At 37.8% G+C, this 15,487-nt stretch overlaps 2 protein-coding genes across 4 annotated transcripts in view; one reads left to right on the top strand and one right to left on the bottom strand.

Annotated features, from left to right (window-relative positions):
* LOC307193439 (uncharacterized protein) overlaps positions 1-11,257 on the top strand; it is a 121,525-nt gene extending 110,268 nt beyond the window's left edge. Inside the window, exon 3 of the mRNA XM_079935374.1 lies at positions 10,842-11,257. Within this exon, the coding sequence (XP_079791500.1) occupies positions 10,842-10,949 (108 nt within the window). The 3' untranslated portion in view covers positions 10,950-11,257. The remainder of the gene's footprint in view (positions 1-10,841) is intronic.
* CDKAL1 (CDKAL1 threonylcarbamoyladenosine tRNA methylthiotransferase) overlaps positions 7,597-15,487 on the bottom strand; it is an 819,912-nt gene continuing 812,021 nt past the window's right edge. Inside the window, exons 18-19 of one of the 3 annotated variants that reach the window (XR_013830328.1) lie at positions 10,277-10,479; positions 7,597-7,912 (exon numbers count right to left, since the gene is read on the bottom strand). The gene's annotated coding sequence lies outside the window, so the exon portion shown is untranslated. Of the gene's footprint in view, positions 7,913-9,800; positions 10,480-15,487 lie in introns of those variants that run through there. The other 2 variants (XR_013830329.1, XR_013830330.1) reach the window with 2 other exon arrangements.

Genomic DNA, 15,487 nt, shown 5'->3' with positions numbered 1-15,487 from the left:
ATAACTGCTGCTGAGCAGAATAAAGAAAAAAGAATGAAAAGAATTGAGGACAATCTCAGAGACCTCTGGGACAACATTAAACACACCAACATTCGAATTATAGGGGGCCCAGAAGGAGACGAGAAAAAGAAAGGGTCTGAGAAAATATTTGAGGAGATTATAGTTGAAAACTTCCCTAACATGGGAAAGGAAATAGTCAATCAAGTCCAGGAAGCACAGAGAGTCCCATACAGGATAAATCCAAGGAGAAACATGCCAAGACACATATTAATCAAACTATCAAAAATTCAACACAAAGAAAAAATATTAAAAGCAGCAAGGGAAAAACAACAAAAAACATACAAGGGAATCCCCATAAGGTTAACAGCTGATCTTTCAGCAGAAACTCTGCAAGTCAGAAGGGAGTGGCAGCACATATTTAAAGTGATGAAAGGGAACAGACTACAACCAAGATTACTCTACCCAGCAAGGATCTCATTCCGGTTCGATGGAGAAATTAAAACCTTTACAGACAAGCAAAAGCTAAGAGAAATAAGCACCACCAAACCAGCTGTACAACAAATGCTAAAGGAACTTCTCTAGGCAGGAAACACAAGAAAAGGAAAAGACCTACAATAACAAACCCCAAACAATTCAGAAAATGGTAATAGGAACATACATATTGATAATTACCTTAAATGTAAATGGATTAAATGCTCCAACCAAAAGACACAGACTGGCTGAATGGATAAAAAAAACAAGACCCATATATATGCTGTCTACAAGAGACCCACTTCAGACCTAGGGACACATACAGACTGAAAGTGAGTGGATGGAAAAATATATTGCATGCAAATGGAAATGAAAAGAAAGCTGGAGTAGCAATTCTCATATCAGACAAGACAGACTTTAAAATAAGCACTATTACAAGAGACAAAGAACGCCAATACATAATGATCAAGGGATCAGTCCAAGAAGAAGATATAACAACTGTAAATATTTATGCACCCAACATAGGAGCACCTCAATACATAAGGCAAATGCTAACAGCCATAAAAGGGGAAATTGATAGTAACACAATCATAGTAGGGGACTTTAATACCCCACTTTCAGCAATGGACAGATCATCCAAAATGAAAATAAATAAGGAAACACAAGCTTTAATTGATACATTAAACAAGGTGGACTTAATTGATATTTATAGGACATTCCATGCAAAAACAACAGAATACACTTTCTTCTCAAGTGCCCAGGGAACATTCTCCAGGATAGAACATATCTTAGATCAAAAATCAAGCCTTCGTAAATTTAAGAAAATTGAAATCATTTGAAGTATATTTTTTGACCACAATGCTATATGAGAGTAGATATCAATTAGAGAAAAAAACACTGTAAAAAATACAAACACATGGAATTAAACAATACACTACCTATTAACCAAGAGATCACTGAAGAAATCAAAGAGGAAATCAAAAGTTACCTAGAAACAAATGACAATGAAAACATGACAACCCAAAAACTATGGGATGCAGCAAAAGCAGTTCTAAGAGGGAAGTTAATAGCAGTACAATCCTACCTCAAGAAACAAGAAAAATCTCAAATAAACAACCTAACCTTACACCTAAAGCAATTAGAGAAAGAATAACAAAAATCCCCAAAGTTAGGAGAAGGAAAGAAATCATAAATATCAGATCAGAAATAAATGAAAAAGTATTGAAGGAAGCAATAGCAAAGATCAATAAGAACAAAAGCTGGTTCTTTGAGAAGATAAACAAAATTGACAAAGCATTAGCTAGACTCATCAAGAAAAAAATGGAGAAGACTCAAATCAATAGAATTAGAAATGAAAAAGGAGAAGCAACATCTGACACTGCAGAAATACAAAGGATCATGAGAGTTTACTACAAGCAACTCTATGCCAATAAAATGGACAACCTGGAAGAAATGGACAAATTCTTAGAAAAGCACAGTCTTCCGAGACTGAATCAGGAAGAAATAGAAAATATAAACAGACCAATCACAAGCACTGATATTGAGACTGTGTATAAAAATCTTCCAAGAAACAAAAGCACAGGACCAGACGGCTTCACAGGCGAATTCTATCAAACATTTAAAGAAGAGCTAACACCTATCCTTCTCAAACTCTTCCAAAATATAGCAGAGGGAGGAACATTCCCAAACGCATTCTACAAGGCTACCATCACCCTGATACCAAAACCAGACAAAGATGTCACAAAGAAAGAGTACTACAAGCCAATATCATTCATGAACATAGATGCAAAAATCCTCAACAAAATACTAGCAAACAGAATCCAACAGCACATTAAGACGCTCATACACCATGATCAAGTGGGGTTTATCCCTAGAATGCAAGGATTCTTCAATATATGCAAATCAATCAATGTGATGCACCATATTAACAAACTGAAGGATAAAAACCATCTCAATAGATGCAGAAAATGCTTTCAACAAAATTCAATACCCATTTATGATACAAACCCTCCGGAAAGTAGGCATAGAGGGAGACTACCTCAACATAATAAAGGCCATAAATCAAAAACCCACAGCCAACATCGTTCTCAATGGTGAAAAACTGAAACCATTTCCACTAAGATCAGGAACAAGACAAGGTTGCCCACTCTCACCACTATTATTCAACATAGTTTTGGAAGTTTTAGCCACAGCACTCAGAAGAAAAAGGAATAAAAGGAATCCAAAACAGAAAAGAAGAAGTAAAGCTGTCACTGTTTGCAGATGACATGATAGTATACATAGATAATCCTAAAGATTCTACCAGAAAACTACTAGAGCTAATCAATGAATTTGGTAAAGTAGCAGGATACAAAATTAATGCACAGAAATCTCTGGCATTCCTATACACTAATGATCAAAAATCTGAAAGAGATATTAAGGAAACACTGCATTTACCATTGCAACAAAAAGAATAAAATATCTAGGAATAAACCTACCTAAGGAGACAAAAGACCTGTATGCAGAAAACTATAACACTGATGAAAGAAATTAAAGATGATACAAACAGTTGGAGAGATATACCATGTTCTTGGATTGGAAGATTCAACTTTGTGAAAATTTCTATACGACCCAAAGCAATCTACACATTCAGTGCAATCCCTATCAAACTACCAATGGCATTTTTCACAGAACTGGAACAAAAAAATTTCACAATTTGTATGGAAACACAAAAGACCCCAAGTAGCCAAAGCAATCTTGAGAAAGAAAAACGGAGCTGGAGGAATCAGGCTCCCTGACTTCAGACTATACTACAAAGCTACAGTAATCAAGACAGTATGGTACTGGCACAGAAACAGAAATATAGATCAATGGAACAGGATAGAAAGCCCAGAGATAAACCCACGAACATATGGTCACCTTATCTTTGATAAAGCAGGCAAGAATATCCAATGGAGAAAAGACAGCCTCTTCAATAAGTGGTTTTGGGAAAATTGGACGTCTACATGTAAAAGAATGAAATTAGAACACTCCCGAACACCATACACAAAAATAAGCTCAAAATGGATTAAAGACCTAAATGTCAGGTGAGACACTATCAAACTCTTAGAGGAAAACATAGGCAGAACACTCTATGACATAAATCACAGCATGATCCTTTTTGACCCACCTCCTAGAGAAATGGAAATAAAAACAAAAATAAACGAATGGGACCTAATGAAACTAAAAGCTTTTGCACAGCAAACCATAAACAAGATGAAAAGACAACCCTCAGAATGGGAGAAAATATTTGCAAATGAAGCAACTGACAAAGGATTAATCTCCCAAATTTACAGGCAGCTCATGCAGCTCAATATCAAATAAACAAACAACCCAATCCAAAAATGGGCAGAAGACCTAAATAGACATTTCTCCAAAGAAGATATACAGATTGCCAACAAGCACATGAAAGAATGCTGAACTCCACTAATTAATAGAGAAATGCAAATCAAAACTACAATGAATTATCACCTCACACCAGTCAGAATGGCCATCATCAGAAAATCTACGAACAATAAAATGCTGGAGAGGGTGTGGAGAAGAGGGAACCCTCTTGCACTGTTGGTGGGAATTGATACAGTCACTATGGAGAACAGTATGGAGGTTCCTTAAAAAACTAAAAATAGAACTACCATGCGACCCAGCAATCCCACTACTGGGCATATACCCTGAGAAAACCATAATTCAAAAAGAGTCATGTACCACAATGTTCACTGCAGCTCTATTTGCAACAGCCAGGACATGGAAGCAACCTAAATGTCCATCGACAGATGAATGGATAAAGAAGATGTGGCATATATATACAATGGAATATTACTCAGCCATAAAATAAACGAAATTGAGTTATTTGTATTGAGGTGGATGGACCTAGAGTCTGTCATATAGAGTGAAGTAAGTCAGAAAGAGAAAAACAAATACTGTATGCTAATACATATATATGGAATCTTAAAAAAAAAAAGAAGGTTCTGCAGAACCTAGGGGCAGGACAGGAATAAAGACGCAGACGTAGAGAATGGACTTGAGGACACAGGGAGGGGGAACGGTAAGCTGGGAGAAAGTGAGAGAGTGGCACGAACATATATACACTACCGAATGGAAAATAGCTGGTGGGAAGCAGCCACATAGCACAGGGAGATCAGCTCGGTGCTTTGTGTCCACCCAGAGGGGTGGGTTAGGGAGGGTGGGAGGGAGATGCAGGAGGGAGGAGATATGGGGATACAGGTACATTTATAGCTGATTCACTTTGTTATAGAGCAGAAACTAACACACCATTGTAAAGCAATTATACTCCAATAAAGATATTAAAAAATAAAATTTCTGTGTATTCTTACACATTCATCATCAAAAAAAGAAAATTGCTTTATAGTTCTTTGAAAAGGAAAAAAAAAAAAAAAACCACCTTAATTTTGAAAATGAGTTTCAGAGGCCAAGTATGAAGAAGACAGAGTGTGAGCCACGTATGGAGAGAGAAAAAACTGCTCTTGCAAGAACCCACTCGTAAAATGTTAATATATGCATAAGAAAATTGTGTTCCTTAATCTCTGAAGAAACACTTATCACTAAGAACCCTTTAATTCTTTTCCTGTGCTTGATTTATTAGCTTATGAAATTATGTTAATAACCTTCATGTTAATGGTTTGGGGACTCAAATGACCTGATTTTAATAATGAAGTAATTTATGCAATAAATGCAATCAGCATCTATGAATCTCACTTAACACAACGGTATTGGTGATTAGCCAATGCTAAAACCAGTGATTGTCGGCGCGGGGCAATGCATGTGCTTCTGCAGAGAAAACGGATCTCGCTGATGGGTGATAGGCACAGAGGTAGGGGCAACTCAGGGACGTGATGTGAGCTGCAGCTCTTAGCTGCAAAAGCTTTGGTAGCGAGGTTGAGCATGAATCCAAACTTAGTTTATGAACTGTAAAATGAGACTGCTACTTCACTAACTATAGAGTAAATCTACATAGGACGTGTATCCATGACAAGGAACATTTGTATGTTTGTTGGAGTGGAGTGATCTGCTGGAAGGAAACTGGGGAGCCCAGAAAAGAGCAGATGAAGGAATAGCCAACAGCTTCCTGGGAGAGAGCAGAGTGGCAGTGGGCGGAAGGCCTCCCGGGAGGTCGAGGGGACACCTAGGAGGAACGGAGGGTTCCCAGTCCTGTCATCAGAAAATCCACGTCTTAGAATAACCTGGGCGCTAGTGTTAGTCAACTTTGGCTTTTGAGAGTATTATGGTGAATTATCCTTTTTCCTTTGCTTTGTTTTGTTTTTTGACTTTTTTCCATTCCCTTCAGATCTAAAGCGTAGAAACAACTAATTTACACCCTGATATATTCATCTAAGTGCAAAGGGCCACTTTAACCATGCTGGATAGATGGAATTTTTCTCCTTTCTTTCTTCAGCGAATCCCCAACAAACAAGTTTCCATTTCTTTCTCTTATGATTTAAATATTCCTCTCAAATGTTCTTTCTCCCTCCCAAGGTAAATCTCCTAAGCCATTGTCTGACTTCCTAGAAATAAAGACAGGTGTGGTCATCGCCTCCTCCTACTGGCTCTGCAAAACCCCAGCCAGGTGAGAGGAGGGCAAGGCTGTTGTGTAAGCCTGTGTTTCCAGCTGGGTGCAGACACACAGTGCGAACCTTCCAGAACCCTTGATCTTCACCCCGAATAGTGACATTCGCAAGATATTTTTTAAAATGTTCAAAAAGACTGTTGGGGTCACGTGATAGAATGTTACACCTCCCCCGAAGAGAGTTTTACGTCAAATATGCTTTTTGGCACAATGTTAAGTGAAAACAAAAAGCAAAATATTAAATTAGCTAAACTGTAAACTGTGACATTGCAAAGATAGCACTGGCTTGGAAATCAGACTCCCTAGGTTCCTAACTCGGCTTCCATTGTCACTGCTTGTGAAATTGGTCAAGGTACTTGACTCTTTAAGAGAGACATATTTATTTCTGTTTTTCTATATTTGAATGAATGGGCATTAATTTTATGACAAAATCATAAAGCACATAATGTTGGAAAATATATACAGACTACACCTTGTAAGAAGAAAAATCTTCAGTAGAATTTTAGTTCTTCATCTCAGTTGTAGATTGGCATTTTATTGACGATGTTGAAAATGAGGGTCATCCAAACTCTCGTGTCTCATACGAAATCTAACCCAAACTCTACTCTCTGTTTTGGATCTGCATAAAGTTGATCACAATTTTACCATCCCAGAAAGCATGAAGTAAAATGCCTTTCAGAGGCTTCACGTGCAATCTGCAGTCGGAGCCGCTCTACATAATTCCATAATTTAGAAAATTACAAGTGATAATACCGTGCTCATTGCAGCACCTAAGTCCTCAAATCTCTACTCACAGGTTGTCAAGCCAAGTACCATGCACTGCATTAATCCTCACCACTGAAAAGCAACCAGAAGTGTTGCCCCATTTCACAAATAAAAATATCTGCTGAGAGACCTTGTACCTGCTTTGCCCGTGTCTTCAAGCACAAAACCTGGAATCTTGGTCCGCTGTAATAATCACCATACGGTTATGGCTTCATCCATCAGCATTCTCATTAAATACGGGCTTAACCTATGATATCACAAATAAATTAATTAATAAAATTGCAAGGACACCTTCTCTTTGGAGAAGAGATAACTCTTAAAGTTATTTAATCCATCTCTCTGCACGCAAAATTTTGAGGAATTAATTTTTTCTGTAGCCAGGAAACATTGTAAAAAGAAAGAAACCATACCTTTTTCCTAATATCAGTGTAGAAAACAGAGATCTAAGCTAAGCCTTCCTTTGGTTCTAAGGAGTGGACTCCAAGATGAGTACTTTGGATGGAATTCCATCCTACTGAGTTTTGATGTAATTCCACAGCTTTTAATATTGTTTCTAAACTCTTACCACTGTTACTTTAGGTGCCTCTCCCCCTCACCTGTTTGAGCTCTCAAACTCACAAAGACACTTTCTTGCACTTTGGTAGCAACATCGTACCTTGCAAGGCAGGAAGAAAAAAGTGATGGGTGTAGTAGTGGATGGGTTGGAAGTGAGGCTCGTCTCTCCCACTCTGCTTCCAATCTCTTCTCTATTTTGCCTCACGGGTACTCTCCACACTTTGAGGAACATTGACCAGATTATAGCCACTTCGAACATCTTGAGAGACTATTCAAAATGATCCCTTGGGTGGAAAAAAACAAAGGCTCTTTCCAATGCTGTGGTATTGAGACATCCATCATGTTGGGAGACGCTGCGCTTCCTGTTGCGCTGAGGAGTGTAGTCACCAACTCATCCCATTCTTCTGAGAGTAACTCTGCTCCTGGTGACCTGGGAGTTTCTCACCTTCTGACTCCATGGTTTAAAACATGTTCTTTCTTCTCTGCTCTGAACTGAAGCATTTCTTTTACCACTCACAGCTGCTGTGTAATTTAAACAGGCCATAATGTCAAAGGAAATAAAATGAATTAAAACAAGAAAAATCAGTTCTTTAAATTTTAGCTCCATCTTTTTTAAAAAGGAAAATATCAACCTGGATCCCATTCAGGCCAGGAAGGTAACACAAAGTCCCTCTGAACACGTGCTTCTCTGGCTTTCTCCACATCTTACTGTACTCTTTTTGGCGGTGCAAAAACTCTGACTTGTTTTGTATTTAAACTGACTTAAAATGAACGGGTAACAAAAAAGAGACTTCCTCTTGCTAACAAAACTGTTCCTGGGATACATGAATATATTTTTACACCCATGGCCAGAAATAGATTATTTTTAAAATCCCAGTGTCTTTAAATAGCTTAGAACCACAGTACTGTGGTTGAAAAGGTGGATTCTGGAGCCAGGATAACTTGAATACGAATCCTGCCTCTTTTGTAAGAGCTGGGTGACCTGGGCAATGATCTAACTCTTCAGCTCGCTCTTCTCATCTTTAAAATGGAGACACTAATCATACCTACCCCATTTTTTTTTTTTTTTTTTTTTTGGTGGTGCCGCATGGCATGTGGGATCTTAGTTCCCTGACCAGGGATTGAACCCGTGCCCCCAGCATTGGAAGTGCAGAGTCTTAACCACTGGACCACCAGGGAAGTCCCATACCTACCACTTTTGATTGTAGTGCAGACCAACTGAATTTATACATATAAAGCACTTAGAACTATGTCTGGCATAGAGTAGACGTTCAACAACCGTTATCTATTATTTGTGTAATAATTATGCACCACACCCAGTCCCATTAATAAAAAAGGCCATTCAGCCACTGTGACTCTAGAAAATTTCTGGGAATCTCCAAGTAGGATCAGGAACAAAGAAACTGTTTTGCCTCTCACATCCTCTCTAAAATACTTTTCTCTTTACTATTCAAAAATTCTTTTGATTCAGCACAATCTTGAAAAGATACTTATCAAGATAATAGTTCAAGGGAGTAGGTGACTTAGTTATGATAACTGGAGTTAGCCAGATAAGCATTTGACTCGTACTGTTTAGTACCCTTAACAACTTTGGTTTAAGCCCTACGTAATCAAAAACAATCAAAGCCAGTAGCTCTGTCAGCTTCTCCACAGAAACAAAAAGTCATCAGAGGCCAAAGGAAGTTAAGATATTTATCTTTTCCCTGTAAGAATTTCTCATCTCACATATAAACTACAGATTTCTGTCATGGCATCAAGCTTTAGCGAAATTAAGATATGGCTTGTGGAAGGAATTAAAAATTATTCACCCAAAGCAGTTTTGCAATGTTTCATGTGGGGGGGGGGGTGGTAAGGGCGGGGAACAGTCATTGTTTCTCCTGCTTCTACCCCATCAAGATTATCCTCCAATCTGACATTTCTTAATCTGAGTTTATTTTCCAGGTCATTAATTTGATTTCTCAATGTTTTGCAGCCTTTAAATTTCTCAGTGAAAACAGCAACATCAACATCAATCATCATTTTCACTTCTTCCTTTTTTTTCCTTTTCTCCTGCCATCTTGATTTGCTTGCTTTGTTTAATCCTTTTTCCACCATTATTTCTGAATCCTTTTTCCATCACAATTTTTGACCTTTCTTTGCATCAACCCAAGCTAATTCAACTTAATAAATCAATTTTGAGTCTCCAAAGGGAGACAAATGAAATAGTGGGCAGGCCTATGTCCTGGATTGTGGAAACCAGAAGAATGACAACATGGAAGCGTATGTTGATCTCTGCAGAATTTTTCCTGAAACACAACAAACTGGCTACCAACCAAACAGATAACATTACAGATGGAAAGCAGAAGATCTTCTAAGTGCATCATTCCATCAACAGATAGCTGCCTATCAGCCCAAATTCTCTTTTAGCTGTCTTCAGGGCTATAGAGTTGAACCATGGGGATGTTTCTCTCACCACTGACCATGCTCTGGTCTGGTTATAAATATAGAGGGCTTCTCTTTACATCTATTTTAGACAAATCAGATCTCCCAGAAAACTGAAATCTCTTAGGTGAACTAGGATTTAAATTCAGAAGAAAGAAAAATAAGAGGAGCGAAATTCCAGGAACTTAACTGACTCATCATCTGAAACGTAAGTTAAATTAGTTCAAATGAATATACTTGAGTCCTAATATTGCAATTTAATAGTTTTACTGCCCAGAGTCACAAGCTGAGGGTATATGTGCACGTTTGTTCAATATGTTTTGGTACATGTAAAACTTTGGCCACCTAGCCAAAGGGTAGCCTTATTGGGATTTTCTCTGGACACCCTCAACTCTGAAATTGTCCACAACTCTCCACTATTCTTATTGTCTGGGGTCAGGGCAGCCCTGAGTATCTGACACTCACCTGGAGGTTTGTTGACTGTTCCTCGAAAACCATTCCAAAGCATTTCCATGGCTCCAGAACAGAACAGCTGCTTTCCTCTGCTATACATCCTGATGTCTGATCCTGGTCAGCATTCTTCAGCCGTTCAATAGAACCCTTCATAAGCATTGCTGTCATGTCTTTAGGCATTTCCAGCTTGAGCTGATGAGGTGTATATGAAGTGTCTGGGTAGAGACAGAAAGGTGAATTAAGTTACAAAACATCTTTGCAAGGTTTTTGTTTGTATGCTTGTTTAATATACAATGCATTAAAAAAATTCTTTAGATGGTTAGGTTTCCAAGCCTGCCTCTAAAAATTTATTTAAATGTTAAGGTAGTTGAATTGGAGTATTAAAATCATTTCCCATTATTTCTTTAGGAAAAACAATGAAATAGTCCTAACGGGGATACTGGAAGCAGGGTGAGAACTCTGCTTTTGCTTCAGTCCTGGACTTCAGAAGTGAATTTCCTTTAAATTTCTTTCCTCCTTTTCCTCTCAGGGACAAATGAATTTTCTCTTCCCTTTTCCTTTTTTCCTTCTTTTTCAGGAAGCGAGAGTGGATTTCTTCTTCCATTTTACGCCTCTCCAAACAATAACAGGACCCTCGGGGGTCCTGCCCAGCAGCCAGGACAGTAAATCCAATAGTGGACAGTGACAACAAGGCTCAAGAGAGAATCTTCCTACCGCCCTTTCCTTAACAAGGAATGTCCCATGTCAGCTCTGTAGTCCTTGGGGACCACAGGTAATAAAGAATAGTCATGGCAGGGGCTTCCCTGGTGGCCCAATGGTTAAGAATCCATCTTGCAATGCAGGGGACGCCGGTTCGATCCCTGGTCTGGGAACTAGGATCCCACATGCCGCAGGGCAACTTAGTCCATGTGCCACATCTAGAGAGCCCACATGCTGTAACTACAGAGCCCACGTGCTCTGGAGAGTGCATGCTACAACCAGAGAAGCTCTGCCACTGCAATGAAGAGCCCGCACACTGCAACGAAAGATCCTGCTTGCCGCAACTAAGACCCAACGCAGCCAATAATTAATTAATTAATTAATTAATTAATTAATTAAAAAAACCCCAACTCCATGGCCAAACTAAAGAGACAATAAAAGAACAGTGGTTATCAGGGGTTTGGAGAGAGAGAGAGATGAATAGACAGAGCACAGAGGAGTTTTAGGGCAGTGAAAATACTCTGTATGATACTATCATGGTGGACACACGTCATTATACTTTTGTTCAAACCCACAGAATGTACAACACCAAGAGTGAAGCCTAAGGTAAAGGATGGACTCTGGGTGATTATGATGTATCAATGCAGTTCGTCATTTGTAACAACTGCATCACTCTGGTGGGGGAATGTTGATTATGGGGCGGCTATGCATGTGTGAGGACAGGAGGTATATGGGAAATCTCTGTACCTCCATCTCAATTTTGCTGTGAACTTTAAATTGCTTTTAAAAAGACACGGAAGTCTTAATGTTTTAAAAGAGGGGGAAAAGGAGGGAAAAGAAATACAGTAGAGCAATTCTGAAAAGAAAAAAAGAACCCACCAACAACAGCTTAGCACTTTCAAAACATACCCCCACCCATCATCACACTTAATGCTCACGTTAACCTTGCAGGGTAGGTGTGATTTCCACCCCCACCTTACAGAGAAGGTAACAAGCTCTGACAGGGTACGTCAAACAAGGTCACTTGGTTCGTAAGTGGTAGCTAAATTCTTTTCACAATATCAAAGACAATTGTCTTTAACGTGCAGTTGTCATCAATTATACTTCAAGAAAGCTGAATGTAATTGTCTTAGTAGCACAAGTAGAGAGACACAGTATAAATTTCTTTTAACTGTTAATAATCAACTTGCCTTTGTATGTTTAAGGCAAAGTGACTGAAATTTAAGAAGTATTTGTCCTTTTATTTTTTTAAGCACCCTGTATTTTAAAGCTTACTATTCTGTTTTATTCATTTAAATGTTAAAGGCTTGAAAAATTGAAAAGCATACCTATCAGTGTATAAAATAAGGATTTATTTCGGAAACCTAAGAATGAGCATTAGGAATTTTATCAACATAATTTATTCCATTAATAAATTAAGGGGAAAATATAGGACTATACCAATATATGACAAAAGAGTAATTGATATAATTCAGTAAGCATTCATGATGAAATCTCTAAGTAAAATAAAAATTGAAAAATTTAAAACAAGATAGAATATTTACTGGAAGCTAACAATGAAATACTAAAGAAATTTCTGTTAAAATCAGAAATAAGATAGAGCTGTCCATATTGCCGCTATTCTTCAGAATGTGTTTTGGAGGCAGCTAAAATTTGTTGGGGCGTGGCCAGAGAAAGGGGTAGCTACACAGAGCTGGGGCCCAAGAAAACTGGATGGCCACTCCCTCAGATCCTGGGCCAAGAACTGAGAAGCACATGTACAAAGCCTGACTCTGTGAGTTCTGCTGCTGGGAAGCTGAGAGCTGAACAGAGATATTAGCGAGCACACAGAGTTTGGAGAATCTGGGATTGTGGCCCAGCCAGAGTGGACACTCCTCACTGAAAACATCAGGCATCCAATTGAGACCCTAGAAAAGCCATATCTTAGTGAAATTTATGTCCTAGAATAAAAGCCATTCCCAAGGACTTAGGGCAAAAATAGTAATAGACTATTCTAAGAAACCTTAAAACAAAGTCTGACTAGATCAAGATCTACCAATTATGTCACTATTCAATACCACCAAAACAAAACTTATCACCCTTTAAAGGGAGACAACATAATCACTTCTCCCTATAATGTATCATCTACAATGTCTAGCATGCAATAAAAAATTATTAAACCTGCAAAGAATCAAGGAGAAAAAATGGAAACAGATCTTGAAAGACCCAGATGTTAGGATTAGTATATGAGGATTTTAAAACGCCTATTATAAATATCCTTAAGGATATGAAATAAAGCATGAATAACTATGATGTAAGAGATGGGGAATCTTAGTCAATATATAAAAGCAATAAAAAAGAGCCAATGGATATTAAGCTGAAAAAGATAAAATCTTAAATAAAAGATCGCCTGGATAAGCAATTTACTATTAAGTAAATTGGACACTACAGAAGAAAGCATCAGTGACCTTGAAGACAGCTCAATAGAAATTTTCCAAATTGCTGAACATGAAAAAAAAATTTTTGAAATAAAAGCAAAGCCTCAGTGACTTGTGGGACAATATAAAATGATCTAACACAGTGTTAAGTGGAGATGAAGGAGAGGAGAGAGAATAGAAAAAAATATTTAAGCAATAGTATCTGAGAATTTTCCAAATTTGATGAAAAACATTAAGAAAATCATACCTCAGCATATCACAAAGTACTAAAAATCAAAGATAAATTATAAAGCATTCAGAGGAAAAGAAAAACACTGTGTGTCAGGGGACAAAGATAAGAATTATGAATGACTACTACTCACAGAAAACAATGAAGGTCAGAAAACAATCTAATGGTATGTATAAAACACAGAGAGAAAACTGTCAACCTAGAATTCAACAGCCAGTGAAAATATCCTTCAATAAATGAGGTTAAAAAAATTTTTTTTGGATAAAAGAAAGCTAAGAGAATTCATAACAAGCAGATCCTCACTTCAGAAAATTCTTAAAGGAAGTTCTTCACACTGAAGAGAAATGACAACAGATGGAAACTCAGTTATACAGAGAGAGGTCACTACCACCACTCTTAGTAAATACGTGGGTACATTTTGAAACACGTGCTTTCTTATGTTTTAAATTTCTTGAAAACAAAATTGATCATTTAAATTAACTATAATAACATTTTGTTGTGGATTTTTATAACGTAAATGGAAGCAAAATATATGACAATTCATGAAGAATGGAGTGGCAGCATATGGAGTGACACTACTGCAAGGTTCTCATGTTTTACATGAAGTGGTAGTGGACTATGACAAATTAAGAATGCATAATAAAATCCCTAGAGCAACAGTTTAAAAAAAAAAATACAAAGAGGAATACCTAAAAAGTCAATAGACGTTCAACAAATGTTGCGTCACAATTGGGTCTTCATATGCAAAAGTTAACTTCTTTCCATACAAAAATTAACTCAAAGTGGGTCACAGATCTAAATATAAAACCAAACTCTAAAATGTATAGAAGAATACATAGGAGAAAACCTCTGTGACCCTGGGTAAGGCAAAGATTTCTTAGATACAACAACAAAAGCAAGATCCCTAAAAAGACAAATTGATAAATTAGACATAATCAGCCGATAAAAGATTTGTATCCAGAAAATATAAAGAACTCTCAAAATTCAATAACAAGAAAATAACCCAATTTTTAAAAATGGTCAAAAGATTTGAACACATGCTTCGCAAAAGAAAATAAGCAAATTTTAAAAAAATGTTCAACCTTCATCATCAGGGAAATGCACATTAAAACCACAATGAGGGCTTCCCTGGTGGTGCAGTAGTTGAGAGTCCGCTTGCCATTGCAGGGGACACGGGTTCGTGCCCCGGTCCGGGAGGATCCCGCATGGTGCGGAGCGGCTGGGCCCGTGAGCCATGGCCGCTGAGCCTGCGCGTCCGGAGCCTGCGCTCCGCAACGGGAGAGGCCACAACAGTGAGAGGCCTGCGTACCAAAAAAAAAAAAAAACCACAACGAGATGCCACAAATGTCTATTAGAATGGCTAAAATTATAATGACCATATCAGTGTTGGTGAAGATGTAGAGTAAATGAAACATTCCTACACTGATGATGGCAATATAAAATGATGCAACCACGGGAAAACAGTTTGACAGTTTTTTAAACATATACCTGTTGTAGGATTCAGCCATTCTACTACCAGATATTAACCCAAGAACAAAGAAAGCGTGTGTCAATACAAAGACTTGCACACAAATGTTCATAGAAATTCTATTTGTAATGGCCCAAAACAACACAATCCGAATGTTCATCAGTAGATGAATGGATAAACAAATGGAATACTTCTCAGTAATAGAAAGTAACGAACTATTGATATACTCAGGTGTAAGGATGAACCAAAATTCATTATGCTGATGAAAGAAGCCAGACAAAAACGAGTATATAGAGTATGATTCCATTTGTATGCAATTCTAAAAAACGCAAACTAATCTACAGTGACAGCATATCTGTAGTTACTGCCTGGGGTTAAAAGAAAACAGGGAGGAGAAGAGATGGGGAGAA

The sequence above is a fragment of the Stenella coeruleoalba genome, assembly GCF_951394435.1.
Source record: "Stenella coeruleoalba genome assembly, chromosome: 10".
Classification (NCBI taxonomy): domain Eukaryota; kingdom Metazoa; phylum Chordata; class Mammalia; order Artiodactyla; family Delphinidae; genus Stenella; species Stenella coeruleoalba.
Note: the sequence above shows the minus strand (reverse complement) of the source record. Positions and strands in the feature narration are given on the sequence as shown.